Source organism: Bufo bufo, chromosome 6 (genome assembly GCF_905171765.1).
Source record: "Bufo bufo chromosome 6, aBufBuf1.1, whole genome shotgun sequence".
Classification (NCBI taxonomy): Eukaryota; Metazoa; Chordata; class Amphibia; order Anura; family Bufonidae; genus Bufo; species Bufo bufo.
Window position 1 is genome coordinate 46,888,493 of NC_053394.1, and position 13,967 is coordinate 46,902,459.

General features: G+C 43.2%; 1 protein-coding gene across 1 annotated transcript in view; it reads right to left on the bottom strand.

Annotated features, from left to right (window-relative positions):
* TCERG1L (transcription elongation regulator 1 like) overlaps positions 1 to 13,967 on the bottom strand; it is a 343,152-nt gene that overhangs the window by 197,987 nt on the left and 131,198 nt on the right. Inside the window, exon 4 of the mRNA XM_040437737.1 lies at positions 9,616 to 9,625. Coding sequence (XP_040293671.1) covers positions 9,616 to 9,625 — 10 coding nt within the window. The remainder of the gene's footprint in view (positions 1 to 9,615; positions 9,626 to 13,967) is intronic.

Genomic DNA, 13,967 nt, shown 5'->3' on the forward strand with positions numbered 1-13,967 from the left:
ACTTCAGTTCTCAGTCATACATGTATGTACCACCATACAATGCTCAAATGATACCAACATACAGTAACCAAATTACAGCTCCATCCATATATAATAACAGTGCTGTACAAAGTCTAAATAATACTGCATTAAAAAAAAAAAAGATTCCTTGTGGTGCCCCCAGTAAACCGCGATTACTGCTGTTTCCTATGAGGCTGCACAGGTCGCACATCCCTAAGGCCGACCCTACAAACAAGATAGATACATAATATATTGTTCTTATAGTCCAGAGTGGAGCTAGACTTTCAATGAATGAAATCTGCTACATATGTACACGTTCCCTTTAAATGACATTTATCCTGAATATTGTTTATATTTCCACGTCTTCCCAGGAGATAAAGCCATATTGGAATGGTAGAAAATGTCGAATGCTTTCTGTTATGAAGTTAAGTGGAGCAGATCTTCAAATGTACCAAGATAAATTGACAATTGCAGTAGGTTCATTGCGACAGTTTAAATTAGCTAGTCATTGCAAGTCTTGGCAGCGATCAGTGAGAGCGAGCATATGGATTTAGTAAAGAGAACTCAGATTTGTTATAGCACGCAGAGGGAAGAATTACCATATAAAATAGCGCTGTAATCTATGTCGCCGGAACATATGTGCAGCTATGTGAGTGAATGACACCCTGTCTGGTCCTGGAAAGCTTAGATAATGTGAGCCACAGGATGAAAATACTGCTAGAAAGGCAGTTGGAATCGCTCAGAGTCTAATGTAGGTCAATGACAGCATGGTCATTTACCAGAACTTCCCTTCTCTATATCGTAAAAAGACCAATTAAGCCTACGCGCAAAAAAAAAAAAAGTTTATCTATAAAATACATTTAGTTATTTTAATTCTACAATAACTCTGCAAATATCAGTAAAACCTAAATTTTTGTTTTTGCATTTTCATTTTTTTCCTCCGTCTTTCAAGACCCATCCACTTTTTTACATTCCGCTCACACAGCCTTACGACGGCTTATTTTTTGTGGGACAATTTTTTTTTTTTATTGGCACTATTTAATATAAAACAGGAAAAAATTTAATGCCAGTGAAATAAATAAAAAAAATGCATTTCTACCATGTTTTTTGAGATTTGTTTTTATGGTGTTTTTATAAGCTAAAAATTACATGATGAGCTTATTTTGCAGTTCAGTAATTATTTCATTTTACTACTTTTTAAAAACCCTTTATTTTTTTTTTTTTACTTTGCATCCTCATATTTGGACGCCCAGAGCTGTGTGATAAAACTTTTTTGATCATTTTTTTATTCATTTATTTTTGAATGGTAATGTGATTTTTAGTCTCCATAGGGAATTTGTACATGTTATGTTCCGATAGTTTGCACCATAGACTGCAATAGAATACACTGCCACACAAGGGTGTAGCTAAAGGCTCATGGGCCCTGGGCAAGAGTTCAGCTTGGGCCCCCCATCCCTTAGTACTTTGTGGCCAGTGGCAGGGAGGCACATAGCTTTCAGGCTGCCAGAGAAAAAAGTTTAAACAGGACCTACCCCCTTCCCCTCCTACCATGCCAAATTGTTGACCTAACACCTTCCCTCCATCCAGAGGTGTAACTTGACCAGCATGAACTTTCTATAATACTAGTGTCTTCTTATGTGGCACAAGGGTCTTTGGGCCCCCTCAGGCTACTGTCCTAGTTCCATATTTACATACACTGGCCAAGACAAAGTGGCTTTTTTACATCCCTTCTGGCACCGGCACCCAGGGCACACGCCCCAGTTGCTCCCCCCTAGTTATAGCCTTGTGGTCATGCTTCAAAACAAGTCATAAAATAGAAATATGTCCTCCTCATGAATATCATATATCATAAGCTAGGTGTCCAGTACTGCTAGGAGCAAAACACTTTCTTGTGCCATTTTGGATACTAGTATTAGGCCTCATGCACACGACAGTTGTTTTTCTCGGCCTCCGTTCCGTTTTTTTTTTTCGCGGATAGGATGGGGACCCATTCATTTCAATAGTTCAGCCAAAAAATGCTGATAGTTCATCCGTTTGTGTTCTGCGTCCGTTGTCCGTATTTCCCTTCAGCAAAAAAAATAGTGCATGTCCTACTTTTTTCACATTTGCGGACAAGGATAGGCATTTATTACAAGGGATCTGTGAAAAAAAAAACGGATCCTCCCCAAAAAAACGGATGCCGCATCTGTTTTTTTTAGCGGATGCACAATTTGCGGACGCAAAAAACAACTGTCGTGTGCAAGAGGCCTTATAGACATGTAGCAGCAGTAATATGCTGCCCTTACATACAGTAGGATATTAAAGAGGTATTCCAGTTATATTGTTATTCCCTAGCCATAGGCTAGGGGATAACTATTAGACCGATGGAAGTCCTACAACTGGGACCCACACCAATCAAAAGAACGGGGTCCCCATATCCCCTGCAGCCCCCTGAAATGAAAAGAGCAACTAGTCGGGAATGTGAGTCTATGAGAGTTCTGGAGTACAGCACTCAGCTATCTTCAGAATAACCATAGAAATGAATAGAGCAGTCGCACGAATGCCGACCGGCTGCTATGTTCATTTCAGGGGGGTGCAAGGGGTACGAGCCCTGTTATCGTGATTTGTGAGGACCCCCCCGATATAATAGTTATCCTGTGGATAGGGGATAATTTTAGTTAACTGGAATTCCCCAATGAATACACTTTGAAAGCTTTCTAACAAAGCTAGTACCAGCCCTGTACCACACATGGATCCAGAGATCTCCATTCACTGCTCCAATGGTTCTGCTAGATTTATTTTAAGCTAGCGCTCATTGTGAATGTCCTTTCTCGGGAGTCATGTCCTTTCTGCTGTAGCTCTCTCCCTGTAGTTTTCACAGCCTCTAACAGTAGATCCAGCTGGCATCAGTTGAAGGATGAAACTGCACATGTGCAATGTTACTGAGGTGGATACAGAAATAAGGAGAGGAACGAGCAGCAGGTGGTGCCATAAAGAAACATTATAATAAATGCAATTACAAACGCATTAAGATCACCGTGCTGGTTAGAAAATGTAGAACTATTTTTTTAAAAAAATTTTTTATAGGAGAACAGCACTTTTAATGTCCCATTTAAATATATTACTGTATTAGGGGGTCTAGATTGGATTGGTGAATTAGGTGCAGTTACTAATCCATGCAAGGAGCCACGGGAGGTCCTAGATACCTTCTCCATGAACATATGAAGTACACTGAATTCTCCTTCATCTTTCGCACTACTTCCTAATACTGACTACTCTCCATATTTGACCTTTTGCCATTCTCTGCATGCCATCCCTCTTTACTGCTAGTCCTTCACAAGATAAAGTATCATTTGCTGCCAATTTTTATAACCTTTGACTTTCTCTCTCTTCCACCAAATGTGTTTCTATTATATAGGTGATGACTAGACGATACACTGCTTCCTTTCATTGTGGAATTCACTAGTGATCCTCTACAATAAATCTATTTTATTCATAATTACCAACCAAGCAACATGACTGCCACAGAAGTGTTTAAAGTGTAACTGCTGTTTCTTTTTTTTTTTGCTAATGTGTAGGGACAGTGACAAGGAACATTTTTGTAATAAACTATATTTGGGGAAAACGTTTATTTGTGGTAAAAAACTGTGGCTGAAATGTCCATTAGCAGTGCTCTCTCAAATGTGCGTTGCTAAGGGCCATCCGTCTTCTATTAGCATAGGAGAGATGGGCTGTGCTGGGAGACTCTGCCTGCCCTGCTCCCTCACAGCCTGGCGGGCACAGGGTCCTTATGTGTTACATATACCTGAGAAGGGGGGAAAAGGGAATTGGGCGCTGCTAGGCGCAACTTGGAAGTGTTTTCTGCAGATGGGGGGAGTACTTACAATCCATGTCCATCTGCGTGAGAAACAAACAGGGGGCAATAAAAAAGAAAATGGGCCAACACGCCCTCAACAGTCAAGTCCAGTCCATGTTGTGGCTCCCAATAGTCTATAATTTTTCCTTTTCCAGGATGCAGTAAAGGGGCTCCTTATAGGAGTTTTCTGAAGTCTTCTTCGCTGCTTGAGCTACTAAAGGACATAAGAGGGCATTCCTGCCTCTTATAAGCCAGACTTGCTGCACTTGCAGTACTCCATTGACCTCTAGTGGAGGACCTTGTTAGTGATCGGGTGGTCACGCTGGCTATGGCAGCAGCCACATTTTTCTGCAAGTTGCCGGAACCTCCTGCGGGGCAGGGGGACTCAGGATCCCTGGCTGTAAAGGCTGTGGCCAAGGAATCTCCAATGGTGGTGATGGAGATCGAGGCCTTCTTGCTGCAGCCGTGGCCATCTTCCATCGCAGCTGATAATTGACCACCGTTGGGGTATAAGAAAAGGAGGTGGTCGTCTGGTATCCTATCTGGAAAGTTGGTGGCGGTGGTAAACCTGGGATCAGTAAGTCCAGCTGGGGCTGTGTCTTTTTTTGGAAGCGGAGGACTACCTCTACGGTCTCTTGGAGGCAGCGCACACGGCCTGCAGCTGCTGGATCCTTCTGCCAGCTCTCAGTGACTGGCATAGGGACAAGGGGTTTGGTCAATAGGGTGACCCCAGTGGCAAAGGGTCCATTGAGAGAGTTCATGGGGGTATATTTTTAATGTGGTCCCCCACGTTGAGACTATGGCGAGTCTTCCAGTAATCCACTTTCGATGCAGAACCACAGGACGGTCCCTCGATGTCGCTCCAATTGCAGATCTACCGGCCTTGGCTGGTCCAGGACCTGGATTACCCAGTCCTCGATCGCCTTCTTATAATCCCACATCGTCTGAGCATGGGCCGTCACCTCCGGCGGGACCATTAGATTTTGTTGGATGGACAGGCAGTCCTTCCTGGGCGGTGGAGTGGACACTCCAGCCACCTCCACCACACCAGCCGGCATGGTAGGCAACTCAGTTTCTCTTGCTGGGTTCTGCTGCACTTGGAAAAGGCTCACTTCTTCCAGGGTGGCTTGCACTTCAGGCTCATCGCCCCAGACCATCTCTCCCCAGCTAAGAGGACGAGCCATGTTGCTTTCCTCTGGCTGGATCGCACAAACTGGTAAGGGGGGTGGATTCTTAGGTGCGGAGTCTTCACTCTCTACACTTGCAGTGGGCAGTTCCCAATGGAAAGGGCTGTCTCTTCCCGCTCTTGGGCTGGGCGTTTCCCTGTTTTCCCACTCTTGAGGTACAAAAAGAACATGGCAAAGATGGAGGATTAACCCCTTGGTAGCCGACGCGGACAATGTTGCGCCTGTCGTTCCGCAAGAAACATAGTAAAGAAGTCATTTTATGGAGCTTCTCTGACAATTCTATAGGCCTTATAGTATAAAGGCACAAACGTAAATCCTGTTCGTGACGCCAATATTGCAACGGGCGCCTCCCCTAAGGCCCCTCTATATATCGCGTCCAAGGCGTAGGAAATGCCGAGTGGTATGTTTCGGCCTAAATGTCTCTTATTTTGTGTAATGGTGCTCCTACCTTGATACCGCTAGACCCCAGGCTTTGGCTCCGAAGCAATAAATAGGGGGAATAATTGAGGGATTTGAAGAAATAACTTAAGTCCAGACCTTGATATGAAGTTCAACAGCAGCTTTACTTGCATAAACGTTTCTCCAAACAGTTTTCAGGCTTTGTCTTGGTTCCAGCAGGCTTTAGCATAAACTGGCAGGCAAACTCAGTTTTGCTAAATCTCTGTTTCTCTCTGACTCTGCTGTACTGACAGGCTGGCTGTATAACTCAGCTACTTCTGTATGCTGCCTATCTTCTCTGTAGTCTGACTCTAGGTTATGCCAGGGAAATTACCTCCTGGCTCCTGAGCCTTTAAGCTTTGGCCTCCATGGCCAGCAGTGTTTTAAGTGCTCTGGCTGGCGTGGGCACGTACAGCAGAGACGTTCCCCTTCTCCCCCTCCCCCTAGCTGTGGGTAAACTAGACTGCAACTAACAGGTCCCCACTCTTCCTGCAGAAAGTAGGGCTAGCCCACTTCTCTCCAGAGGGGGGTTAGAATGGAATGGAGAGTTCCATTCTAAGTGCAGCTCTGCCGTGTTTACTGCCACCTGCTGGTGAACCAGGTACATTACATGAACATAACAGTTGCAAACAGATTAGGAATGCACAGTGTATAGATAACACTGTGTTAGCCCATTAAAGACAGTAGCAGGGTGCAGGAGTGGCAACACCACTCTGGGGTGTTACAATTGCTCCCCAGACAAAATGAACCATTATAAATAATGAAAGGTATTTGAGAATATATTTATAATAAAGTAATATTTAAGTATTTGCATTTTCTTAATTCCCGGAGAACCCCTTCAAGTAAGCAATGATTCTAAATAAATATAAAAAATCTACCTGATTGGCCATTTACAGTATGTTTTAAAATTAATTATGCAATACTTATATTACTTAACATTATTTAAGTTATACTCGGTAGACGCGTTACCAACTCTGACTCCTCCCAATACTGACTCTATGACTCTGGTCCACAGAATGCCAGCCATGCTATGTTTCCATACATGGGTGCAATTTAGGAGGAAGACTTTGCATTTAACATTGGAGTGGTGAGCTGCCTTTTTCTTTTATGTCTGGCTTCAGAGCCCTAGTTTACAGACCCCAGACAAGAACACCAATGTTTACAGACCCCCCCCCCCCTGACCAGTCACACTGTGACTCCTCATTTTAGACACCAGGTTAAACCCCAAACTATCTCTTTACAGACTTCAGAACAGACATTCATTTACTCTCCCCATTGTATTCCACAATTGGAGATGAGTGCACGGTATTTCGGACAAGATCTTCAAGCAAGATGGAGGCTGGCGGCCCATTGAGAGCAAATGGAGGAAGTAAGTTTGAATTTTTTTGTTTTTTATACTAGGCGATTCGAATTTATCCTGAAATTCGGATCGAATTTGATTAGCTCATCTCTATCCACAATGTTATGTGTAATTTTGTATCACATTGTAGACAAGTTGCATTTAGGGATGGCCTTGCGGTTCGCCCTGGCGGTTGTTTTGTGGCAAACTTTGCTCGTTCACGGTTCGCCGAACAGACGAACTTATGGCGATATCCGCCAGCGCCATATTCTTTGCATTGTGCAGAACTTTGACCAATGACACATCCATCAGGTGGGACAGGGCAGCCAATTGAGACGTTTCAGCACATGGACATACCCCCTACCCGATAAATAAACACAATCAGGCAGCCATTTTACATTCTGTTTTTTGCCAGTTTAGGGAGAGGTTGCTGTCTGAAGCAGGGACAGACTGTTAGGGACACCAAAGGCTAGCTAATAGGGCCACAAAAATCCTTATAAAGTATATTATAGTGCATTTGTACTGTGCAGCAGTTGTGTGCGGTTCTCCTGAGATACCGCAGCTAGATAGAGATTTGCTATTCGAATAAGTAAATGCAACAGGTGTGATATACCTGTTGCCACAAAAAAAAAAACTGATTAGGGGTGTGATATAACTATAATATACCTTCTAACATGGAAACTATATTATAGTGCATTTGTATTGTGCAGCAGTTGTGTGCGGTTCTGCTGAGATACCGCAGCTAGATAGAGGGACAAACGCTATTGAAATAAGCAATTGAAACAGGTATGATATACCTGTTGCCCCCCAAAAAAATGATAAGGGGTGCGATATACCTGCTTCTACAAAATGCTGATTGAGGAGTGTGATACACCAGCTTCCACAAAATATAGATTGAGGCCTGCGATACTCCAGCTTCCACCAAATATTGATTAAGGGGTTTGATTTGCCAGCTTCCAGCAAATACTCATTATTAGGTTCTATATACCTGTTTCCACAAAATACTGATGGAGGGGATTGATATACCGACTGCCACAAAATATTGATTTTGGCCTGCGTTACACCATCTTCTCACAAATATTGATTAAGGGGTTTGATTTAATGGCTTCCAACAAATACTCATTATTGGGTTCTATATACCTGTTTCCACAAAATACTGATACAGGGTATTGATATACCGACTTCCACCAAATATTGATTAAGGGGTTTGATTTACCAGCTTCCAGCAAATACTCATTATCGGATTCTATATACCTGTTTCCACTAAATACTGATAGAGTGTATTTATATACCGGCTTCCACCAAATATTGATTGTGGCCTACACCAGTGTCCACAAAATATTGATTAAGGGGTTTGATTTACCAGAATTCAGCAAATACTCATCTTGGGTTCTATATACCTGTTTCCACAAAATACTAATAGAGGGGATTGATATACCGGCTTCCACAAAATATTGATTGAGGCCTGCGATATACCTGCTTCTACAAATGCTACTCTTCTATAGGGACTTTGTCGCAGGGTAATTTTGAAAATGACAGGCAGAGGAAGAGACAGGCCATTCCGCAGGGGTGGTAGGGGTCGGGCAGGTGCACCAGGCCGGAGCCTAAGTGGGAAGTTGGAAAAGGTGCATGCGATTACATCAAAGGACGCACCAGAATTGGTTGAGTGGCTCACTCAGCCTTCCGCCTCTGCACCCTCCTCATCCTCTATATTAGCATCCTCCTCACTCTCTGCTGTGTGCACCCCCAAAGACACCACCACCACCATAGCCTCTCCACTTGAGTCAGAGGAATTATTTTCCCATCCATTACCAGACCTTACCAATGCGCAGCCATTCTTGGCATCGATGAGGAAGAGGAGGTAGTAACGGCCACCACCCAGCGGTCTGACAACAGTACCCAGATCAGCCCAAGGAGGGTGGTCCCCGCTGTTGCTGTCTACTCCGAGATCTCTAATGTCAGTGGTGGTGAAGGTGACGATGATGATGTGTCAATGGACGTCACGTGGGTGCCCACAAGAGAGGAAGAGGAGGGGAGTTCAGAGGGAGAGATGGAGCAGCAGATAGGAAGGAGAAGCAGGCATAACTCGCAGTGCACAGGAGGCAAAAAGCAGACTGCAAATGTATCTGGAGTGAGTCATCCACCATGCACATGGCTCCACAGTGTGGGCTTTTTTTAACGTGTAAGGCTACTTTCACACTTGTTCTTTTCCGGCATAGAGTTCCGTCACAGGGGCTCTATACCGGAAAAGAACTGATCAGTTTTATCCCCATGCATTCTGACCGGAGAGTAATCCGTTCAGTTTGCATCAGGATGTCTTCAGTTCAGTCGTTTTGACTGATCAGGCAAAGCCACACTTTCGGCACTCCACGTCCTGCCTCTTCTCCTTCTCCTCTCTCCTCCAATTTGTTCTCCACTCCACCTTCCACCGTGCCGTCGTCGCTTTCATCTGGCAGAAGGCAGGCTTCCGTGTCCAAATGTTCGAATGTAAAAAGTTGATGACGCCGGATAACCCTCTTGCCCAATGCCTGACCGCCGGCTTGTTGGAACTGCTAGCCCGCCAGCAACTGCCATATAAACTGGTGGACTCTGAGGCCTTTAGAAAATTTGTGGCCATTGGCACACCTCAATGAAAGGAACCCGGAAGGAAATATTTCTCACAGAAGGGCATCCCAGAGCTATATGGCCATGTTCAGCAGCAAGTGAATGTATCTCTGGCACACAGTGTCAGTGCCAAGATACATCTGACCACAGACACGTGGTCTAGCCAACACGGACAGGGAAGGTACATAACTTTTACTGCCCACTGGGTGAACCTTCTGACAGCTGTCAAGCATGCAACCCGTGGCACCCTTGTGGGTTTGGGGTTAACGCCACGGATTGCATGCAGGCCTGACTCTTCTTCTCCTCCTCCTATTCCATCCTCTGTCTGCTCCTCGGCTGACTCCTCCTTTTCTACTGCTACCGCCTCTTCCCAATCCACCCACCCAACCCATCCCACCACCGAATAGCCCCTCCCCTTCCCATCCTGGCCGGACGAACCAAACAATTCCCCAACCTCTTAACCTTTACCCCTCCCACCCTCCTCTCTGCCCGACCCCCTTTATGCTCACTCCACTAATATCATATTTACTCATTCAAGAACCTATCCCCTTATCATCTAACCATTCCTGAACCTCTTTAAATGATAAATCACTCTCAGTTTGGTGGGGTAGAATAGAGAGTATTTAATCTTGGCCGCCTTCATTCTCTTCTTAACTTCCCTAAATTCTCAACGCTTAGCCTGGGTTACCCTCGAGTAGTCCGGGTAAATTTGTATTTCCCTGCCATTATATTCTAGAGGCGAGAGATTTCTTTCATTTTTCATAATAGTATCTCTATCTCGGGCATTCATCATTTTGGCCAAGATTGCTCTTGGCGGGCTCCCGGCCAGTGGCTGTTTATTTGATATCCGGTGGGCTCTCTCCACCGAGATACACTCAGAAAATCGATCCGCACCATCCACTTCCAGTAGCCATTGCTGAACAAACCCACTCGGGTCTTCATTTTAAGCCCCTTCAGGGAACCCAACCAAGTGTATGTTCGCTCTGCGAGATCGATCCTCCATTTCCGTTACCCTTTCCTGTAGTGCTTTCTTTTCAGTTTCTATACCCTCCACTCTTCTTTTAATCCCATCCACCTCCCCCTTTATTTCCCTTGAGACCACCTGAAGATCCTTAACTTTTTTGCGCACTTTGTTCATCTCGTCCTTAATCTGAGACAGATCTGCCTGTATTGTGGATATTTTACCTGACAGTTCTCCCAGTGATGCACTCGACTGCTGCACAGCACTAAGAATATCTGTCAGTTTCCTATCCATCACTTCTATTTTCTCTGCCATTGGGGCATTCTTATCACTCTTCCCCTCTACTCTGTTACTCACTTCCAGGTTTTGTTGGTCTATTAGATCAGTTTTATTTTCTCTATTACCCTTCTGATTTGTTCTGGTCTTATACTGTGGGGATTTCAAAAATGTATCCATCTTTGAGATTGGACTACTCCCGCTTGCCCCCAAAAATTTCCTGTTTTGTACCTTTGGTGGCATTATATTATCCTAATGTTTGGGGCCTGTACTAACATGGTCTAAAATAAAAAATTTCTAGGCTCCAGCAGGGCACATTTTTGACAGTTTCCCTTTAAGATGCATAAAAATGGCCCCTGATTAAAATGCATATTTTTTGTGGGAATTTTTGCCATTGATCCCCCTCTGGTATGTCACTGTCCATGTTGTGGGATGATTTGTGCACTTCTAGTAAGTATTTGGTGGCTGCAAATATGACCTGAAGGTTTTTCAGCCCGCCGCAAACTTGTGGTTCGCGAACATTTGATCTCGTTCGCAAATTGTCCAGGCCGATGCTACAAACTTTCTATAGACCTAAAATGCATTATTTTTATTTCTCCGGTACATACTGTTAGCCTCTCATCCTACAAGGTCGCACTACTGCTGACGGTAGAGGCGAGCTCAGGCGGTTAATACATACAGATACAATGTGTTTGTTCTTCTTCAGAAATAACATTATCAGTTTAATGGACAGATCTCTAGCGAATTAAATTAGTAAAAAGCTGTGGCTTAATGATATAATGGATATGACCCCTTCTAATAATATCTGTTTAGTGCAGACTTTTGTACATTAGGCTACTCTGCAGTTTACTGGAAGTGTTTTAAATCAAATTAGACTCATCTTTTCAATGCTTTTTTACATCATTCCATAACTGCATTTATAATTAAGTGATGAACTTGTCTAAAACATTATGGTAAATGTGCATTTTTTTCTTGTTCTTATGTATGTTTCTTGCATTCTACTACTAGGGTTCATGGACATGCTATAGTTCTGTTTAAGCTCTTGTTACAAAGCTGTAATAGAGCATCTGTATGAGTCTTTGGAACACCCCTTGTACCCCTGTATACTGTACTTCAGATTGGGGTACATATTTTTATCTTAGGCAATATTATGGACATATTCTCCTCTTGAAGCATAGTTTCTAGAGAAAATATCCCATAATAAGATACTATATGGCAGAAGACAAATTGCCTATAGCTGTGTACTGCATAATACGGAGTCGGGTCTGCCGTGTGCATGCGCCTTATGATTCTGGACTATTATATGCCCCCTGTTCTCCCGCTGTCAGCACTCAGAGATGTGCTAAAAAAAAAACCTGTTTGGACTACTGTACTGTGCCAGCATAATGGAGAAGGCTTATGTGCGCATGGACAGGAGGTCTAACAATGCAGTTTAGCACAACTTCTAAAAGTGGAACAGAGGGCATTAGGAAAATAAAATATGTGGACACCTTATCTGCAGGACTACTCATTTATTACTGCATATGATAGTCCAAGATTGTGGAGACTTGAAAGAAGCTGGTGATGACTCTTATACTACATTGATTTCACCATTGTGCTGAAACGAATCACAATGTGTCAATAGAGATTAAAAAACTTGAGTTGCATCCAAATCCAGATTTTGGGTGATTCGATTTGGGCCAATTTTTGGGCAGAGACAGAAAAAGAAAAATATTATAAAAAAAAAATAAGAAAAAACTGAGAGACGAGAAAAATATGAGTCCTGGAAGACCTCCGAGTGTCATAGCCAAAATCTCAGGCCAATTGGATCACTTTTAATTCAAATAGAATCCATTCAGACAAAAGTCTAATCAGTAGACTGATTCAGCTGAATCAAATCCAAATCTCTAGTGGTGAATATCACAATATGTAGCTTCAGTAGTGATTAGAGGTACGCACGTTTGCACTTACATTTTCAGTATCGGCTCAATATTTTGCTCATCTCTAGTAGTCAAAAAGCCACTGTTGTTGAATCCTTTTGGTGTGTGACTGTTGCACAATGCCATCAAATTCTAAGATAAATTCTAAGATAAATAATTAAATAGCAGTTTTACTTTGTCCCTCCTCAGTGATAACGGGTTATAAAACCATATCTATGCCATGGAGAGCATGAATAATGAGGTAAAAAAAGTAGTAAATGAGGCGCACAGGAACACACAAAGACCAAGCAGAGGTGCACTCAGTAAAGTGGACTCACCCAGTCCACTAAAAATAACGTGCAACTTGTGATAAATGAACTGGGCACTCTCAGGATACAGGGATCACACAGATATTTATTAATATATAAGGCAAAAAACGACAATAAAAGAGAGAATATGGCCCTCCTGTAGGAAAGCTATGTATAAAACAACACTTGCTCACTATAACCGGCACTCTGACTCTAGATGGATATTATAAACTACACATGGCATATTCTAACATTAAAACGACAATAAAAAGGTACATCATAGATTATTCACACAATAAAAGAATCGCACAATTAAAACGCATATATATCGCAAATGCTGAATTTTTACTGGGAAAACTACAATTGCGAGTTGTTCCCCAACTCACTGGCGAAGTTCTGAAGCTCCAAGGTAACAGTTAGAGGCACCGTGACGTGATAGTCCCACAACAAAACAGGTATAGCGGCGTCCCGCTCTATATTCAACCAGTAGCGTCCCACTGGGCTAATATCATTTGAGTCTTGTTAGATCTCTTGTCAGCAAATATTTGATGAAAAAGATAGTCTTACCGGAAAGGTTCTCCTCACCACTTCGCTGCACACCGTCGCTCTGCTGGGTCGTGTTTTTAATTACCTCCAGACTTTTTTGAGCGGTCAGGTTGTTAAAATCCCACGTAGGTAAAAGTTTGGCATGTGCAGCCCGGTCTCTGCTGTAGGCTGTCACGGATTCTTTATACTTGAACCTTATCGTGGTGTTTAGCAGTATGGTGCGAGGTTCCGGCACTATCTATTGGTCCTCACTCCTTAAAAATTCGGGGTCCTGTTAGAGCTAGACGCGTTTCGGGGCTTAAGATTGCCCCTTCCTCAGTAGCTACCAGTCCCCCTGAAAATGCTTCCTTTTATAGTCCTAGACTACTTCTTCAAAACCCGGCATGGATCCTGACCGGAATCTGGACCCACAGTTTACTGGAGCTGATGTTTGCTCCTAGAACACATAGAGCTTTGTTTCTTTTATGCTTCCAGCATATTGAGTTTATAAATAATAGTGTTCAATAACCTACATCATGTTTATACAAAAACTGTTAAAAACACATCAAAGCAATATCAGTTTTAAAAAATACTCA